Raw genomic sequence first — 18,396 nt, 5'->3', positions numbered from 1 at the left:
ATTATCTTGTATTTATTGAAATATTGTTGTGATACTCATTAGAAAGAAACAGCTCCAGGTACTGATTGTTGATTAAGAGGAGGCATAAAGTGTGGAATGAGGGCAAGATAGGGTAGGGGTGTGACTGTGTGTGTGTGTGTGTGTGTGTGTGTGTGTGTAGGGGAATGCGATTTAAACTGTAGTTGTAGAAGATAGAAGAAAGGGAACTATATCCGAGTGCATATGTATGTGTTTTCTGTGTAATGATAACATATTGAAAGCTTAAATGGATGAAACATATAGTCTGGAGAGAAGAACATTTTCATGTAGACCCATCAGCTGACTAATCTGTGGGCTAATCAATATGTTACCATTATGATTTGAAAGGAAAACATGCTTGGTTTGCAAGGATGCTTTAGAAAACAAAACCAAACAAAAATGAAAGGAAAGTTCAGCCTTTTTCTTTTCTTTTTTTTCTTTTTTTTTTTATTCCTATCATGCATTGCTTTTTCCACGAGCGGCAGTATTCTAGCAGTTTTTATCTGAAACATTAGCCTGGCCCAGTAGGTGTCAGATTAGATATACATTACTCCATTATCTTGGTATACTACTCTGCATCAAAGGATCTATGGACTTGGAAACTGAAAAGGAAAGAGAATAAATAAAGGATATCTCTTTTCAGTTTTAGAGTAGCGCTTTTAACATTAAGAAAAATCAATAACTGGATTGACTGCATTCAGTAGGGAGCGTTGTTGTTTCCCATAATGTATCTAATGCATATCATTACCAGAGTAATCACATTATTATCTGCCTCTGCCTTGCTGCTTGCTTGGCTAGATATGAAGCCAGAGCTATTTGTAAAGTAAGGTTTTCTTCTCTTTTGCAAAATTGCTGCAAATTGTGTTTTTCCCATTTTCTTTATTAGTTGTTTGAACTAGCCAGAACCTCTGAATTCAGATTAAGTGTCTTGGTTTGTTGTGGTGGTTATTATTTTTCTCCTTCAGGATTCCTTTTTGTCTCTGCTCAAATTAATCTCACCTTTAGGAAATGGGACAAATCACTTGTGGTTCATTGTACTGTCTGGTGCGGAAAATGGGGTAGCATAAGGCGAAAGTAGGGGTGGGCATTATGTTTGTGAGATATCTTTTAAAGTTAGCAGTTGCAGAGCGATGCTGAAAATCATTTCCAACAGTGTTACATTCCAACACTCCAGTGCAGGGGACTCAGGCTAAAACATTGAAGAGTGTCCAGAGGTTAGAAGAGTCAATTCCCCTTCCGTATCTGTATAAAGAGGGTAGAAGATGTGCCTCTCTCAATATGAAACACACATTTCACTTATGTTAACTCCTTCATTCATGAACTTCATTGAACTAGTTAAGCTCTGTGCACCCTAGTTCTCCCTTGTATAACTGGAGCCAAACTCAATTCTATGGTCCAGACTTTTGGTAGAGATTTGCAACAATGCGCGTGAAGGTACCTAGCCAAGAGCACTGTGGTGGTGCTCTTCCCAGTGATCGTATAATAGAAGTGGTGGCTATTCCAAGTGGTAGTGTAATGAAAGACGGTCAGTGGAGCAGAAAACCTGCCCAGATGATGACTGAAAGGAGTATGTATGGGGTGTTCCTCCTAAAAATTCTTTATACTTCGACACTGAAGTTGCTAGTGATATCTGATTCCAGGGATAAATGGTGGGAAAGAAAAACAAAGGCAGTATTTTTTTTTTTTTTTTAAATATGATACTCGGAACCGGAAAAACTCAGGGCTTGTGAAGTGCTGAGCAATTCAGTCAAACTGAGATCACTTTGCATCAGATGGGAAATAGGGGGGAGGTGCAGCTGGTCTAACTCCTGGGCCTCATGGAAAGGCTTTCCAGAGAATGAGAAGGTGGTTTTATAGTAAAATAATTGTTCTCAAGAAATGCTACTTTCCCCCTGGACCTTGGATTCCTCTCTCTCCCATTTCACTTGCATACTAAAAACTTCATTACTTAAGGGGAGATTTCAGAATTTTCTTATCAGAAATTCAAATCACACATTTTCTCTCATCCCCCCCACCCCCCCGTTCCTTCCTTCCTTTCCTTCCTTTTTTGTATGCCTGTTTGAGAGTATGGGTAATAATTGATACGAGCCCTATTTGACAGAAGTTTGACCTTGGGCAAGCAAACTACTTTTTGCTCACTTAGAAATACTTACTCGATTACAACCATTTGTCCATTCAGTTCGTGGAGGCAGATTAAGCCAGAAAGCTGCCAATATGTTTCCATATTCAATTCTCTTTCTCCATTATGGAAAGGAAAGTCAAGTCCTTGGGAATAAAAACGTCTTTGATTCCAGAATTCAAGTGTATTGCTCAATTTGGAACTGGAAAGGGATGCAGAGGTACAAAGGAAATGGATATAGAAAACAGAAGTTCTAATTTTCCTTCTAGCTCAGATGGAGGCTTTTAGGATCATGCTTTTAGGATCCCTAGAAGAAATCATTGGAATTTGAGTATGATGACCAGACATTATTGGGATGTTTAAGGAACGCTTTTGCTATGATCCTTAACTTTTAATCTATGTTCTGACATATCTTTGCAGTGTAAATATGTGTAATTTGTTATTATATATTAAATCTATATTTAAATATTACATATATTAATAATAAAATTATGCATAATATACAATTGGTAGAAATAGATTTTAAAATATACTTAAAATATACAAATATATATTCAGTTATATATATATATATATGCACACACACACACAACAGAGAAATAAGGACATTTTGCATTTTCCTGAGGGAACAAGTTTGAGAAATACATGAAAGTATAGGAAAATTGTGTGTGTGTGTGTGTGTGTGTGTGTTTACTTGTTTGATTTGTTTGTTGTTTCCCTCAAGAACATGTTTCAACAGATGTTGGTTGATGGTAAATGATCTTTCAACCCAGAACAAAAATGAAACAAGTAACTCTAATCAAATAAACTGTTAATAGCCTCTGGTCAGTGAGAAAATTCAATTGTCTAGCCAAGTTTAAAAATCAATAGTGGCCACTCCAAATTTGAGTATAGTTATAAACCAGCAAAATTAGACACATTCTCAAAGATCAGAAATTCTTTCAGTCTAACACAAATATGTCAGAATCTGGAGGGAAAAAGAAATCAAAACCTCAAAGAGAATTAGGATGTTTCATGGTAGCTACATAAAACCTACTCAGAAAAAATAATGGTAAATTTACCAAGTACCAGTGATCAAGTTACACCTGAAGATTTCAGTAATTTGGTCTCAAATATTTTTATGCTTATGAATGATAGATTTATATTTTATTTGCCTAATGTATCTAATGCCTTTAATTCAATGGAGGCATCCTCAGAATTAGGAACTCCGTTGTTTACCCTTCTTTCCATCTAAGATTCTTAGAACCAGAGACTTCAAGAGGCACTGTTGTTGTCCAGTGGTTAGAACTCTAATTTTGCACTCAGACACGTGTATATTCAAACTCTGGCTCAATCACTGTGCTCTGAAACAAGTACTTTCTTCTTCCAGAATCTCACTTCCCTTGTTTTTGCAGTGGGACTATTCATAGAGCCTACTTCATAGTATTTAATTATCCGATGGATACTTAAAGATTATAGGATAATAAAAACATTGTAGCTAATGTATATAATGCCTAGAACAGAGTAACTGTTGAATATTCCCATTATAGTATGATATATAATAGCTAATAAAGCTGTTATGACTCTCAGGTTTTGGTTTGGACTGGTTAACTTATTTGTTGTTAGCAAGGTCACCGCCTTACAGAGATTCATATATAGAGTCCACATATTTCTATGAAACATCTACTAAATGTAAGTGACTCTGTTGCTTTTTATAAAATAGTAAAATATAACATCATTCCTGTTTCTAAGAAGCTTATAATCAAGCAGTGGTTACAATGGCTAGTCACAAGATACTGTAATAAAAGATAAAATTGTGGGAGGCAAAATCAAATAGGAAAAAAATCCTGTGGTGTTAAGAATAAAAGGGAGATACCTTTGACTTAGAGGAAGATGATCAATAAACTATAGTTACTATATTTGCGATAGTTATTGTAACTCCAAATCCAAAGCTCTCTTGCAGAGCTAAACAAATAGGTCTTTTAAAATATAAGAGAATCACAGAATGATTTATTAAATCTATTAAGAGTATTCACATGAAATCTCTTTTGTTAAAAATAAATAGGAAGGAAAGGAGAAGAAAAACTGTAAAAGTTAAGACTCTATGACTATATTGTGCTTAAGGCAAGTGGACCTCATTGAGTAGAAATCTATGGCTGATTAAAATATGAGCTATCCCATTAATCACACAATACATTAGATAATAAATTGTGGTTGTTAACTTGATATGCACCATTGAACATGGAGAAAATATCACATAGGCAGACAAGTGCACCAATGTATGACAATGTAATAGCTTGTGGATATATTCTTTTTGTAAATATGTCTTCAGCATATCCAGTGTCTTACTGAACTATGCTGTAAAATAAGGTTATTCTTTAAGTCACAGAGATTAATGCTGAAGATTCTTCAACACTGAAAAAAAAATCATACATTTGAATAGAAGGAAGGGTGAGATAGAAATTAACATTTTTCACTCAGTGTGTGTCATTCTAATATTTCATTCAATTTTCTGAGGGAACTCTGAAAATGTTAGATTAAAAAAAATGTTTTGGAAAAAGAAAAACCAATGACATATTCCACTGACAAGTAATTATGTGAGCTAATTTCAAGGACTAGTTTGAACCATGATCAGGATATTTAACTGCTGTGTGGCTAGTGAGCCCACCCTGAAAATTTGCTGATAGCACAAATAGGAGAGAATAGAAACACTGCTATGCATTCTGTAGGTCAGGCTGTACTTCTCATAGAAAATCATAGATTTCTTTAAATTTTGTTTGGTTAAATATGTAAATGTAACATTGAACTGCTTTTTAAACATAATTTTTACCTGGTCTTGTGTTTCCAGCTTGCTTGACAAAGTAACATATTAAGCAACTTGACCAGGTTTCACTGTGAATATTGTCTTTGCCTATGCTGGTATGCTGTCCAACATGGTAGCCAACTAGCCACATTTGGCTACCAAGTACTTGAAGTGTGGTTAATCTGCATTGATATGGCTATCAGTATTAAATACACACCAGATTTCAATGACTTAATTTAAAACAGGCAAGATATCTCATTCAGATTTAATAAAATGCATCAGTTACACCTGTTCCTTTTTTATGTTTTTTACAAGACCAGAAAATTTAAAATTGCTTATGTGATTTGCATTTATGGCTTGCATTATACATCTGTTGGATAGTGCTGTCTATGTGATCCATAAAGTAAACTACTGATAAAGGAAATAAAATTCTAAACAAAGAAACTTGACGTCCTCAGAACTGCATTAAAATAGCTCACGTTCTGACCTTAAAACATGTTTGGTTTGTTTGTAAATGGTTGTATATAAACCATATAATTCAAAGTATATCATGCATCAGAAAAAAGCACAAGAAAAATAGACTGCAATTATGTATGTGTAGAAAGATAACATTGCAAAATCTAAAACACAATATATTCATTTAGTTACGTGTTTTCTTATCTGAAGGGTAGGCCCTGCCTGTGATCCCTACAACCATGTTAATATAGATACTGAGATTACAAAGGACACTCTTCTCCCAGATAGTCTGAAAGTTTGTGAAAAAATTTTGTTTTCTCACTGAAGAATTTAAGTAGAATCAATACAAATAAAAAAAATACAAGAATATTTGTTCAAGTTCTTCCATCCCCTTGTAAAAGGAAGACAAAAGAAAACAGTACTACCCCTCCCACCAAAAGGCCACATAAACCATCTGTTCCTTTTCTTTTTTTAAAGTCTATATTTGTCAATATTGGGATCAGACAAGGGGAGAAAAGCCCCAAGTACGGTCATAAGTAAGAACGATACAATAGGTGACTCTAGTATTTATTGTTCTGGGGTACTACTGTAGCCTGCCTTTAGGTTGATAACTTAATAAATCAGTCTTTACTGCCTGAAAGTGTTGATATATATATTCCAAAGTAAGCCATTTATGATTTTACCTGCATTTTCTATGATTACTCTTTCATTTATATTTTTAAAATTCTGTGCCTCTTCCCGGAATTATCGCCATGTAAATTCAGAATACAGTAGTTGTTCCCTGGGGTAAGGGCCCATTATATGCCAGGAGTCACCATCGGGTGGGGGTGTACTTTGAAATGTTTTTCGTGTGTGTGTGTGTGTGTGTGTGTGTGTGTGTGTGTGTGTGTGTGTGGGTGGTTATTACCTGAAAATATCTCTTCTGGAAGTTCTGTAAGGGCCACAGCTGGACTTTGATGTGTGGGTCATATCTGAGGGTTAATCCCCAAGGATGTGTGTGTGTGTGTGGGGGGGGAACAACAAACACCAACTTTTAAAAAATCTAAAGCAGAAAAAGCTTGTGGATTCTAAACCTGTGCTGTATGGTAGCCTACCTACCAGTATGGTAGCCACTTGCAACCTGTATCTACTGAGTATTTCACACATAGCTAGTGTTACTGAGAAACTGGATTTTTAATCTTATTTAACTTTAAGGTAGATTTAAAAACTGACACTGGATTCCATGAACGAGAAACTTTTTTTTTTTTTATTTTAAAGATTTTATTTATTTATTCGACAGAGATAGAGACAGCCAGCGAGAGAGGGAACACAAGCAGGGGGAGTGGGAGAGGAAGAAGCAGGCTCATAGCAGAAGAGCCTGATGTGGGGCTCGATCCCAGATCGCCAGGATCACGCCCTGAGCCGAAGGCAGACACTTAACCGCTGTGCCACCCAGGCGCCCCATGAACGAGAAACTTTTAAGCATGTTTGGAAAAACCTTGGATTTACTTTTTCACCTGTACATTTTATGATATATAAAAGCAGATCTAGTATTTCCAAATAAAAATTTCAAATTGAGATATGCTGAAAGAATAAAATACAAGCCAGATTTTGAAGACTCAGTACCAAGATAAATAAAATAGCTCATTAATAATTTTACATAGATCACATATTAAGATGGTATTTGGATATTTGGGTTGAAATGTATTAAAATTGATTTCACCTGTTTTTAAATATTAATGTGGCTACAAGAAAATTTAGAATTCTATCCATGGTTTATATTCTATTTCTATTAGACACTGCTGTCTAAAAAAGAGGAAAACACATGGAAATAGCCATGAGATACCAAGATTGTAAATGGGATATGACAACAAAAGTGAGACACTAATGGCAAGTGAGGAATTGGTAGCAAATAAAAGAGAAGCAGGTCCTTAGGTTACCTTACTGTGTTGGCAGATGACTAGTGTATGTATACTGCCTAGACTAGTTTAAGTGTTTAGGATTGAAAACATAACTTTTAAGACTTTTGTGCCTTATGATCAAAGAAAAATATGTTGTTGCTTTAATAATTTTAATTATTACTAGTTTTATCTTTAAAAAGTGTTACTACACTTCCATCTCTTTTTAGCCTTCCACTAAGTATGGTATTGAGTACATTACGTAGAGGCATTGAAAGAATTTTACCACAGTAAACCTTGAAAACAAAAGATACCAAAATTATAGGAAGGGAAAAAATGTTAAATGAAATATAATTTCCAAGGGTAGAAATCTTATGAAGCAGAAATATGGGCCACTTTGTTATGTGAAATCTATTCCATAACCTAAATACTAGATTAAATTAATCCATTGGACAGTTTGTAACAAATTGTATTACATTGTATTTGCCATGGAAGTTCTATTGCCCTCATGTTGAAGTTAAATAGCCTTTCTCTCCACATAAGTAAGATGCAAGTTCACTGTAGAAAAGTCAGAAACACCAAAAAGCAACACGGAAAAATAATAATCATTTGTAACTTACACCACCCAGAGATAATGACTATAAATTTCCCTTGTATTTTCTTTCAAGGATATACAGTTGGTTTTTAGACAGGGTTTGGTATGTCTTAATAGGCACCACATCACAAACTCTGTATTTAATACTTTTCACCCCTTTCTTTGAACTCTCTTTGGACTGGTTTCATAACCCAGACTGAGGTTATCCATTATAGAAACAACAACTTAATAAATGATGTCTTGTTGGCTTGAAAGTATTATTCACAAAGATTTCCAAAGTGACAAAGATACAACCGGAAAGTGTTTTATTCACTAGAAAATCTTGAACATTTTCTGACACTATTAGTAAGATAAAGAGAGTATGGATGAAAGAGAAAACATGAATTCTGAATCCTGAAGAGCTTGGGCTTATTAGTACTTTCAGCGGAAATCATGAAGGGCCACCTCATCAGGCAGATTGATGAAGCCTCATTAGGCAAAGGCTTGAAGTGTTCTGAGAGTAATGCCTCACAGAAAGCCCTGTGACCGTCCAAAGTAGAGGGTAGACAAACATGCCTACCTGTCATTGCTACCTTTTGATTGGAAGGAGTTTGTATTTGTTTCCTCTTTAAGAGGAAGATGTACACGCAAGTATAAAATCACTTGGCAATGTCAGCAGTGCTAGATCTGAAAATGCAAACCCAAGGGCTTGAAGTTAGGCAAGCTCCTTGAGATGAAGTGGAGTGCAAAGTGCCCTTCATCTATTCTTGAGATATTTACTTCCATCCTCTGGCTTTACTCTAGCTACTGTCCTTTTACTCAGTCTTGCTATACAACCTATTTTTAGGTGAGTTGAAAAATAAAAACATGCATCTTGAAGTCAGGAAAAGTAAAGGCTCAGTATAATGTTCCAGAGCTTCCTGTGTTTGTCACTTTTAAGACCATGAGGTACCTAAATGTCAACAACTCCACTGTCCCTTATCTACCTTCCACCTTATCCCCATAATCAGGGTAATTCAGTGGGGAATATGCTTCAGTCTCCTGATCTCTGAGATAGTTGCTGGATTTAGATCAATGTCAAAAATCCTGAGAACTCTTAGAAAGCTTAGGGTTTCTTCAGGTTTCTGGTCCAGTTGGCAGTAAGGCAGGGTGGTGAGGAAAAGTCAACCAGGCTCCCCCGACATACACATGAAGGTACTAAGACCTTCCCATAGGCCTTGAACTGGGTTTCTCACTAGAAACCTGTGTGCTTGATTTAGGAATTTGGTATTTATTCTAATTCTGATCTAAAATTCCATGGAATGTGTTACCTTGAACCAATGTTAAGGATAGCTCCCTCTTCACGATTTCATGGCGATGTTGAACGTCAAGCTGCAAAGGATTTCAAAGATGAAGACTGAGGTTATAGTAGGTAATCTGATGGACAAAGTGTATGTGGTAATATTAAGAATATCTAGGGTATGCTCAATTCTAAAGAACAGGATTCATCAATGCTTCGTTTACATATTCATATTTGTATTCAACTAACACTCATTTTTTCTGTGTCAGGTGCTACAACGAGCTCTATGCACAAACAGCAGATGTGATTTCTGACCTCTTGGAATCAGACTTAATTCATGGTTATGTAATATCCTTTAATTCCTACAAAGCAAAAAGAGAATGGGCGGTGATTCGATGTAGTTGGAAGTGCAAATGTAAGGTGGGGAGTCAGGAAAGTCTTGAGTAAGTGATACTTAAACTGATGTAAAATTTTGTGATACATCGCTAGTTGTTGAGAATATGAAGATAAACATGGCATAATCCCCGTCCTTGAGGAGTTCATGTCTCGGAAAGTGATGTGCAAACCACTAACAGTCCTCTGTGATATGTGCTCTATGGAAGCACATGAATTACTGTGGACCCTGAAGGTTATGGGTAATTTGGTCTTACCATCTCAGGAAAGACTGTATGAGATGAGATGGCTTCAAGTGTGGATTTTGAAGCACAGTCATTTTGAAGGCTAAGGAATATTGCTAGGCAATCAAGACAGGAAATAATATAACGAGTAATGGCTAAGAGTAAGAAAAAATCCAGTATGTTCGGCAAACTCTAAGTAGAAGGGAAGGCCTAGGAAGGTAACTGGCCAAGGGTGAGGTTGTGTATAGGGTGGAATGGTAAAATTGAAGGTGTATGAAATACTGTATTGAAGGAGTTTATACTTCTCTTTTAAGAGTGGAGGAACCATTGGAGTATTTCAATTAGGAGTTTGAAATGATTTTTGTAGACTCATCATTCTGAGTGCAAAAGGAATGATGCATTTGGCTTATGGAAAGGCAGGATTCAGAGAGACTGATTAGAAGGCCATTGTAGTAGGCCCTAAGAGAGGAGGGCAGGCCTTCAGCTGTGGCAGTAGCCAGGGAGATGTAAGAGATTTAGGAGTGAAAATCAATGCTAATTGGAGACTGACTGGCTAGGATAGCTGAAGAGGAGAGAGGATTCCAGCATAGGCTGAGATTTCTAACTTCTGGGTAATTTATGGTATCCATAGAGCCATTGCTAGCTTAAGATTTGGGGTTTGAATCCTGGCTCTACCACTTACCAAGTAACCAGTTGGAAGAAGTTACTTAAACTTGCCTAGCCTCCCTTTTCTATGTCTATACAAAAATGGCTGACAATTTTGTGGGATTTATGGGAAGATAATTATGAAAATGCTTAGTGAATTGCCTTGCACATAGTCTGCATTCTACACGTATTTTCTTCAGTTTTAGGCATGCTGAGTTTAGAGCTATTATTTTATGTCTAGATGGATATATCCAGTATGTATTCAGAAACAGAGGTTGAGGCCTTGGGAAGGGGGTGCAAATAAAAGCCTAAGCATTTGGAGATGTAATTATTAGATGATAGTTGAAATCACTCGACTGTGTGAGATTCCATCAGGTATAAGAAAGAAAAGATTTGAAGTAGATTCTCTGGCGCTCAGTGTCTAAATAAGTAGGCAAATGAGGAAGAAGAGCCTCCCTAAAGTGACTAAAACATGGTTTAAAAAATAAGATCAAAACACTGAAAATAGGAGCAAACATAAGAACAAAACCTGCCTTGTGTAAGAGGTGTGCTTTAAGAAAGAAACCATTAGCACTCTGACAAGTCTTAGAACTGACAAGTAACTTGAAGAATAGAGAACTCTTGGAATATAACAATTAAGAGATCACTGACAGCCTTAGAGCAATTTCCATATGGTGGTGAGGAGCAGAATGCAGACTGCAATGACTTGAGGGAAGAATAGAAATGAAAAAATAGTTATAAGATGTAGAATGTTCTTTTAAGAAATTTGGCATGGCGACTTGGGGTGGTAGGTAAAAGTGGATAAAGGATAAAGAAAAGAGGCCTTAATTTATATTAATAGACACTGACAGAAAAGATCTAGTATTGAAGCAGAGGGAGATAAGTGATGGGAGATAAATAATGAAGGAACATTCTAGAAGAAGCTGCAGCTCAGGAAATATAAATCACAAAAGAATGCATTTGCCTGAGATGAAAGAAGGTACAACCTCCCTTTTAGTGAGAATGTGAAGGAGTAAAGTTGGAAAGACTATCAATAATTGGAAATTAAGAAGCTTCCAGTATCAACCCAGCTATTGTTTTATCCTGTTATTAGCTTTTATTTTTTTGTGTTCTAATAATGTATGTTTTGAGTACCTTAACTGGATGGGCTTGTACCTTTTAATGTTATCTCCACATAAAATGAATTATTAAGTTTTCATTTAGTGAAAGAGAGGTGAAACCTCACCTGTGTCCTTCCTCCCCCCCCCCTTGGAAAACACTGATTCTTAATAAAGAATGATAGGGTTACAAAAAATTACACCATCTGTGCCAGGGTCTCAGACTATCAGAGAAATATGTTACTCTAATGACTTATATATCGTACAGAAATATTAGAGTTAAACTTTATGCAGTGTTAACATCAGGACATTGGAGTATATTTTAGCTCTAAAAATATGATTGTTCCAGTAATGAAATGATTTGTACTGTTTCACTATTGCTATAAGTGAATTTTTGGTTGAGTGTTTGCTTGTCGAAAAATGGTTTTACGTATCCTTTTTATAAATGTTAACCGTTAGCTCAAGCTTAAATTAGGATTGTAAGCCATTAATTTTGTATCATGTTTACATTTGAAAACAGAAGTACCACAAGACCTTTCCTAGTAGATGAACACATAGTTTAATTAGATCATCTTCATTTTATTGTATTACAAACACACAAAAACACAAAACAACCAGCCCCTCCTCATACTGGCGATTCTGGAAATGATAAAGACCAGGCTCGGGATTTATATCATAAAGTAATTATAGTAAATTCTGCAGGTAGAAGAATCATACATTTGAAAAACAGTAGTCCAAAGTTGATGGGAACACAACATTAGCACCTCAAAGTCTTTCAAAGGAGTAAGACTATATAGAACAGTTATATTTAAATTTTACCATCATGGGAAGATTTATAGTAGTCTATCCTTGGTCTTCATCACTTTTTCTCTACCTTCTACCTGGATGATCTCAGTCATATTTTCAGGGTCACTACTCGGTTTGTTCAAGTGCTTTGAAATACATTTCAGTAGCTTTGATCTTCTTGCTATATTCTTAAATGTAAATCCAAACAGTCAATGAATATCTGTTTTTGATAATGCAACAAAATCAATACTTATTATTTTCAAAACTGAACTTAGGCCTTTTCCATCAAACTTACTTGTTCTCCTGTATTTCCTACTTTAGTAAAGGATACAACCAGACACTTAATCTGGAAAGAGATCATAGTTTCACATTCCAGGTAAACATCAAAGTCAACATGATGTATTTCATTCTAGGCTTTTCCTTAAGCATGGCTGTTTTTTCAATAGCGCTCATACCATTTAAATTTCTTTGAAGAATATTGGCAATTGTGGGTTATTTTTTTCTTCCTATGTCAAATTTTGGTAATTTGTACTTGTATTAAAAGTATCCAGTTTACCCAAGTCTTGAGGTTATTGTGAGAATTCAGTTAGATATAGATATAAAGCACTTAATAGGCTGCCAGCTATATAGGAAGTAGTCAGTAGAAACAACTCAAAGAAATAGAAATTAATATCAAATTCAGTCATGGAACATAGATTTAGAGGAATATGGGGCAATTCTCAACTACTCAGAACTAATATTTTGGCTGTGTGTGTGAGATAGCATGATGAAGATTAAATGTGACGTATTATCAAAGAATTTGTCCACATTGAACCAAATGATAAATATGGAAACAGTAACAAAATAAAAATATAGAAATAAGAAGCAGCCTCAGATATTGAAATATTCTAATTACAGCCATTGATGAGAGTTACCAACCATGCATTTTTTATTATCGTGCAGTGTATCATCTTAATGTACATTGCAACATACCAGCATTCCATTCTGTACAGCTCTGGGTATATCGTTTGCCCTTTTATTGCTTCTATTGCCTCAAGATGGCATAAGGATCTTTACTAGAGAAACTCTTTCAGTTTTAAAATACTACAACTTTATGACCACAAAACAGCTTAATTCCGAGTTTTCTGTTCTGAGTCAACACTTAAGAGAATTGTGAAAGACCTTCTGTCTGTGTCCATGTATTATCTGATTTCAAAATCATGCTTCTCCTTCTCATCTGTCCTCTCCATTAATTCTTCAAGTTTCTTCTCCAAATATTTCTTTAATGACTTTCGTATCGCCTTCATTTTCCTCCGATGAGACACGCAAATATGGAATCTAGAGTAGAGAAACAACATAATCCCGACTTCAGTATTAGTAGGCCAACTCTTAAAGACAATTACATAATCATGTTTTTTTCCCTTCCTTTTCTGGATACTGCTCCAGGAGTTTTCCTCATACTCAACTGAACATCCTCCATTTCCTGTGGTTCAACTTTTATCCCATAAACTTCCATCCATTTCATTCCCGTCAGTATTGTATCCCAAACTTTGAAATGACTTCTTTCCGCTTATCGCCATTGGAAGGTGGCTGGGGGGGGGGGGGCGGTTGGACAGTCTCTTTGGCAAAGGAATGCTTGACCCAGTGTGTGTGTGGAGGGAGGAAAACTCACAGTAACAAAGCACTTCCCAACATCACAACTTCTGTTAGCAATATCAGAAATAATGCAATCTCTCGACTCTCAACCTTCTTTGAATCCTCTTCTGGAGGGAGAAAGAGCAAAACAGAAAGTGAGTTTGGGGGAGGAAAAATACTAACTTGAAACTTGATCCATAGTAGATGACTCTTTTTAACATCAGATAATGTGCTCTGTTCACCACTTCCATCACTGTTTTCTAGTTATTCTGATCTTTATTACTCTTAGAGCCCTAGGCTCTACAAAATGTTTGCCCCTACTGCCCCTAGCCTGATTTCTCCACCTTTAGTCCAGGCTTTTTATTTCCCAGCCCTTTAGTTGATCCAGTGCCCAGTAATTCATCTCAATATAAATTTTGCCCAATTAAATCATTGCTTTGATTTGTGACATTAGCATGATCTGCATAGAAGGTGCTCACCAAATATTTGTAGAATAAATGAATGGACAGCTCAGTACCTTGATCCCTGGCCCTTCCAAATGCCATACTACACACAAACTTTGTTACCTCCACAATACTCTCCTCTGAAGCATCGGGAGGTGATGCGAAGACAGGTCCAACAATCCAGGATAGGACCTTCAGTCACGACTGATAAAGAGAAGAAAAATAACAGAAGGGGGCCATGCATGGAGTTTTCTTAGCTCAGGCATCAAGTATGGATTAGATCTCAGGCATTTTCAGGACTCTTAATGTTACATTGCTGTGAATTTCTTCTTCCCCTAGCAATCAAATTTCTTGGTGGGTCAAAACCTTCTATAACTTAAGTCAGATCTCTGGGGAAGAAGGGGGAAAAATGATGCCTCAGTGTATATTGGTCCTATGGGTTATAAACTATACTTTAGAAGGCCTCTAAGCACCTCTAAACTCTGTGTGTTTGAGATTTCATGAGATACATTTTGCTGTCAAGTTTGATTGAAATTCCCACCCCCATAATGCAAACTCTAGGAATTGTGTTCTCAGTGTGATAGGTGGGAGAGATATGGCCCTATAGAACAAATGAGATGGGAAAATATGGATTGAATTCTTACGGTGTCCCATGTACTGTACTTACCACAATCTTCAGAACAAGCTAAAAGAGAATCAGAAAGTTCTAATGAGCCTATAATCAACTTAGAGTTTGCCATAGTTATACCCAATAGTCTTCATCTGGTTAGCCATGGAGTTCCAGCCACCCCTCCATCCATTCTAAATAACTGTAATATGAAACCACCTTCCTCCTCTCACCCTCATTTCCAATTCCTTTCACATAATTTCAGTGTTGTTAGATAGACATCTTTTATTACCAACTTCAGAGAAGTTCTTTAATATCTCTTTCAGTTTGGATTCCAGGTTTTGGCGGACATCGAGAAGCTTGCCTTGAAGGATAAAGGCACCTAAGGGGGGGTGGAAGGGACATCAGAAACTAGGGGTAGCCTTTCCCTTCAGAATTTAATCCTAATTGTTTTTCCTTGTTTTTCCAAGGGAATTTTCCTTATATTTGCTTGGGCAATACAATCTTTTAACATTGAAACAGTATCTCACCTTTCCATGTTTCATTGCCCAGTTTATAAAGTTCATTCTTCAGCCATATTCTCAACTTGATAACCTTATGAACAGCTAGAGAGGAGGAGTAAAGGTACATATAGGGGAATAATTACATCTGTGGAGGAAATTATGTGGACCCAGGTGCACTCTTCCCTGCCTCCCCTTCTCCCTTTAACCCACAAAACTCTCCGGGACTCAAACTTCCCTCACCCAACACCCGAAGCATCTTGTCCCTGTGGGAGACCTTGAAGCTTAAACGGATCATCTCCTTAATCTGCCGTTCAAGCAGATGAACTCGGCCGGGGACTTCTGAGGGAATCAGCTTTGCCAGCAAGGACCTAATATCTTCTGTGAATTTGGGGTCACATTCCAGGCAGCCTTTGACCCCATGGAAGTCTGCCAGGGACAGGGGCAGGAGCAGGAGCAACCATAGGTCTCCCATTTCCTTGCCTCAACAGCCGGTTGTCCTGGCAACTAGTTCACCTAGTTCCCTTTTTTTCAAAAATCCAGGAATAAGAGCTTTGTCCTGGATAATCTTTCACCTTCCCCTCCATTTCCATCCCACTTCTAGGCAATCTCATTTCCCTAAGGATCTTCAGTTGTTTTCTGACTTTTATCCTTCATCTAGAGAGAGGGAACTGCCAGTTGGGAAGCAGATACTTGAGTTCTGAGTGCAGAACACAGAGCGAGAGAGAAATCTTGAGCTCACACAAGCAAAGTTCCATGCAGAGACATATCTCAGAAAAAGGTTTTCTTCAGGTTTCTCCTTTACTTAGGTCTTCAATAAATTCTCACGTCCCTCCTGACCATAGGAGTAGTGTCTCAAGAAAGAGATCTCATAGGACCTTAGAGACTGCTTAGCCAAAATTCTGCTTCTGTAGAGGAGGTGACAAAGCCTGGAATATTGAGTTGCTTGTAGTTCCAGTCCCTAATGGTAGAAGTATGGTTGAAAATTACCCATGGGTGTCTAGATGTAATTCATATCATTGATAATTTTGATGTAATTGATAACTTCTTAGAAATTTAGGCTATCTTCGTAGGATGATTTCCCAGCCGTGCTATATAATCTTCTTAGATCATTCTTTTTATAAAGAGTCTGGAGCAAGGAGACCAGAAACAACCATTGAGGAATATATGATGATAAGCGAGACTCCAGTAACACCCAAGGTTCATTAGTGGGTGCATCTGACAAGTATTAAGGATGAGATGTGAGGCATGTTAGAAAACAAGCACAATTGCCATGCGCTGCTGTCTCAGGCCATCATGGAAGGAGCCCAGATAAACAGTTCAGCTTTAGGGCTCTTTGAATAAGAATGTTCTTTGTCATTTGAAGAAATTAAGGTTGCTTTACAGACTTCTCAGGGTACCACTAACCTCTTCTCTGCTATATTGCTTGTATGTCTGTGACCTCCTGGAAACCAGGGAACTCTGGGAACTTAAAAGGTTAGTGGTAGAATTGAGAGCTTATGTATGGGAAAGTTAGGCAGTGAAAAGTTGTGAGGGAAGTACAAAGAACTACTACTAATTATATGCCTGCCATGTGCCAGATATGGGATGTGCTAAACACTTCTGATAGATTATTGCAAGTCCTGATGGCACAGCAATACATTTGAGAAACTATCCCTATTTTATAGATCTATACCCATGTCCTTTCTACAAAATAATTTAGTAGTCATGGAATTAGGATTTGAATTCAGGTCTGTCTGATTCCAAATTCTATATACTTCATTCACTGTCAACATTTTCTGGGATAATGCAGAAAATGATTTCTTGAAATTTGGTAAATCAGATGATTGCAAGGGGAGGGGGCAATTCAAATCCTCTGATGATCCAAATCCACACCTCTGCTCTGATTTTATTTTCCCTTGGCAAGATGATCTCATCTTTAGATGATCCTCCAAAGGATTTGCACATGCCGAGGTCTGAAGGCATTTGAGGTAATGGGATTAAACTAACTCTGGAAACCAGAGTTGGAGACCAAAAGGGGCTAAGACTTGGCAGGCAGGTAGCCAGGTGTGAGGAAAAACTGTTCTTTAAGGGAAAATATACATTATAGATGAGATGTTTTCCAGTTAACAGTACGTACTTTTACTCTCAGCTTGGACAGTTAAAGAGAACGTGATGGTATATTACGGACTAATTCTGTTCAGTGGCATATTATCTCGACCCAGACCGTGCACCCTACTATTTTTATCCTTGCCTCATTCTTCCAGCTTAATTTGCAGTCCAGGGTTTTTAGGATGCAAGAAAAAAACGATTCGACTTCCGGACAGTCTTGGGAAGACTGAAAATAGCAAGCCACTTTCTAAAAAGACAGAACTTGTAATTGAAGGGGACATATAAGAAGGAAAATAAATGGAAGAAATAGCACCCTCTTGGAGGAAACAATGGAGGAAACAGTAAACAGATCATAACGGAGCGAGCTAGTAATAAAAGCAGAGGTACACACCATTTCTCCCTTCTATAGGAAGACCGAGCAGCGCTAAATCTGGAGGAATTTCTTCTAGAGAAGCTGGATCTAGGACATTAGAAACAGCAGTTAACAAATACACAGTGGGAAGTGAGAACCTGGCAATAGTCACGACCCTGTAGGAGAAGCATCCTGAAAGTGCTGATGATGGAGTAGATGACGTATAAGAAAATAACTACAGTTATCCTGGGCTAGGTCTTTAAATTCAGTAAATGTCAACTATTTGGAATTTTGAAAAGAGCTGTGTGGAAATTGATAATGTAATGATCGTATTACTTAATTAAAATAACGATACTTGTGTCTAGGAGGCAAAAGGCTAACACCCAGATCCTTCATTGATTATGCTAATATTTGTTTTCGATTGGCATAGAGGGGATAGGATTTATCATCAGTGTGAATCTGTGGAATAGCTAACCAAACTCTTTATTCGCTTAAAATAGTGTAACATATAGTAGCACACACATTCATAATATTTTGCC

General features: G+C 37.0%; 1 protein-coding gene across 1 annotated transcript; it reads right to left on the bottom strand.

Moving 5' to 3' along the window:
- Positions 1-13,431: 13,431 nt before the first annotated feature.
- Positions 13,432-15,889, bottom strand: IZUMO3 (IZUMO family member 3). Its single transcript, XM_045780328.1, has 7 exons — positions 15,658-15,889; positions 15,445-15,519; positions 15,207-15,296; positions 14,975-14,992; positions 14,431-14,511; positions 13,902-13,992; positions 13,432-13,567 (listed from the first exon to the last, which is right to left on the bottom strand). Exons 1-7 carry the CDS (start codon positions 15,887-15,889, stop codon positions 13,432-13,434), a joined length of 723 nt encoding a protein of 240 aa, XP_045636284.1.
- Positions 15,890-18,396: the final 2,507 nt, after the last annotated feature.

The sequence above is a fragment of the Ursus americanus genome, chromosome 18, assembly GCF_024610735.1.
Source record: "Ursus americanus isolate L20-20 chromosome 18, mUrsAme1.1.p, whole genome shotgun sequence".
Lineage (NCBI taxonomy): Eukaryota > Metazoa > Chordata > Mammalia > Carnivora > Ursidae > Ursus > Ursus americanus.
This window is presented reverse-complemented; position numbering and strand designations above follow the sequence as displayed.